At 55.5% G+C, this 2,376-nt stretch overlaps 1 protein-coding gene across 1 annotated transcript; it reads right to left on the reverse strand.

Moving 5' to 3' along the window:
- Positions 1 to 1,250: 1,250 nt before the first annotated feature.
- Positions 1,251 to 2,156, reverse strand: LOC128935095 (olfactory receptor 14C36-like; the record flags this gene model as incomplete). Its single annotated transcript, XM_054273136.1, has 1 exon — positions 1,251 to 2,156. A coding segment is annotated over exon 1 (906 nt), but the record flags the coding sequence as incomplete, so codon positions are not given.
- Positions 2,157 to 2,376: the final 220 nt, after the last annotated feature.

The following is a 2,376-nucleotide window of genomic DNA, read 5'->3' on the forward strand; positions in this document are numbered from 1 at the left end:
TTGAGTGTTGTGTCCCATTCTGGGCCCCCAGCTTAGGAAGGCCATGGAGGGGCTGGAGCGTGTTCAGAGAAGGGCAACAAGGCTGGGGAGGGGTCTGGAACAGAAGTCTGGTTGAAAGGACATATGGGAGTTGCGGTAGTATAATCTGGAGGCTCAGGGCAGACAATATGGTGTTAGGGTGTAGGTTAGAATTGGTGAACTGAAAGGGTCATCACAATAAACCTGAGTGGTTTCCCTGGCGTCCCCCAGCCCTTGCTGGCCCCAGGGGCTGATGGCATTTGTGCTCCCTCAGGTTCATGTCCCCACAGCAAAAGCATGGGGGTGCTCCTGCCTGCTCTGTGCAATGCAAACAGAGGCTCCTGAGCCAGTGCTGCCGTGTCTGTGCCTGCAAGGATGGGGCACCTGTGTGAGCTGGGGGAGAGGCCGGGGCTGCAGAGGGGAGGATGTTGTTGGCAGCTCCATGAGGACGCTCTGGGACGCTGCCCTGGGCTGTGCCGTGCACTGGGGATGGATCAGCCCCTGCTCTGCTGCTCCTTCCTGTCTGCCCCAGGGCCCTTGCAGAGCCCCAGCCATGCTGTTTGCCCCCAGCCTGCCCACGGCCAGCCTGGGGCTGCTCACGGGGGTTTTCTGTGCTGAGCATTGGCCTGGCTGTGTTCTTGAGAGAGCCTGGGCAAGGAGCCTGGAGCCCCCAGGCCCTGGCCTGAGGCGTCAGCGCTGCCCCAGCAGTGCCCATGGCCTGTCCCTGCTGCAGCCCCGGCACTGCCACCCCCAGGGCTGTGCCCGGCCCTGAGAGCACTCAGGCCCTGCAGCAACACCAGGGCCAGCAGGGCAGCAGGGCAGGGCCACGGCAGCAGCACTGGAAACACCAAGTGCTGCTTCTGCTGTGCACAGCTGCTGGGCCAGCCCTGATCTGCCCCCATCTCTGCACACAGACATTGCTGCTGCAGCTCCAGGGAAGGCAACAAAAGGGCATCTCTGCAGAAAACTTTCCTGGGAGATCCTTTAGTTCATTTACAGCCACTGAGAGCACAGCTCCTCATAGAAACAGGCTGTGTGTCACAGTAAAGAAGAAGGGAAAGAAAATGAGAAATGGCACAAACAATGACATCACTTTGTAGACAATATTTAAAATTTAAAATGGTAAAGAACCTCGAAAAAGAAACTAACAAGAAGTATTGAAAATTACTTTTATTACAAGTGATTGGCAGAAACAGGCCAGTAGTTTAATGTCTCTGAAAGCATCCAGTCATCATTGCCCACATGGAAGCCTTGAGCTCCTGGTTCCTCAGGCTGTAGATGAGGGGGTTCAGGGCTGGAGACACCACCGAGTACAGAACTGACAGGGCCAGATCCAGGGATGGGGAAGAGATGGAGGGGGGCTTCAGGTAGGCAAAAAAGGCAGTGCTGAGAAACAGGGAGACCACAGCCAAGTGAGGGAGGCAGGTGGAAAAGGCTTTGTGCCGTCCCTGCTCAGAGGGGATCCTCAGCACAGCCCTGAAGATCTGCACATAGGAGAAAATAATGAATACAAAGAAGCTTGAGGCTACACAGACACTTGCAGCAAGAAGCCCAAGCTCCCTGAGGTAGGATTTGGAGCAGGAGAGCTTGAGGATCTGGGGAATTTCACAGAAGAACTGGCCCAGGGCATTGCCATGGCACAGGGGTAAGGAAAATGTATTGGCCGTGTGCAGCAGTGAATAGAGAAAGGCACTGGCCCAGGCAGCTGCTGCCATGTGGGCACAAGCTCTGCTGCCCAGGAGGATCCCGTAGTGCAGGGGTTTGCAGATGGACACATAGCGGTCGTAGCACATGATGGTGAGCAGGGAAACCTCTAATGACATGAAAAACACAAACAGAAAGAGCTGTGTAGCACATCCTGAGTAGGAGATGGTGCTGGTGTCCCAGAGGGAATTGTGCATGGCTTTGGGGACAGTGGTGCAGATGGAGCCCAGGTCGCTGAGGGCCAGGTTGAGCAGGAAGAAGAACATGGGTGTGTGCAGGTGGTGGCTGCAGGCTATGGCGCTGATGATGAGGCCGTTGCCCAGGATGGCAGCCAGGGAGATGCCCAGCAAGAGGCAGAAGTGCAGGAGCTGCAGCTGCCGCGTGTCTGCCAATGCCAACAGGAGGAAGTGCCTGATGGAGCTGCTGTTGGACATTTGCTGTCTCTGGCCATTGGGAGCTGTTCATGGAGAAAAGTCAATGACAAACCTCTTCCAGCAAAAAAAAAAAAAAAAGCCTTTTCCCACAGACCCTTCTCTTGTAACACTCTGACACCCTTTTCAATTTCTGGAAGATTTTCCTTCAGCTCCAAGTGTGGAGCCCTGGATGGTGCTGCCTGACTGGGACTTCAGGTTCAGGGCAGCTACACACAGAGGT

Source organism: Melozone crissalis, unplaced genomic scaffold, assembly GCF_028551555.1.
Source record: "Melozone crissalis strain CALT ecotype California unplaced genomic scaffold, PUWL_Pcris_2 ptg000014l_1, whole genome shotgun sequence".
NCBI lineage: Eukaryota > Metazoa > Chordata > Aves > Passeriformes > Passerellidae > Melozone > Melozone crissalis.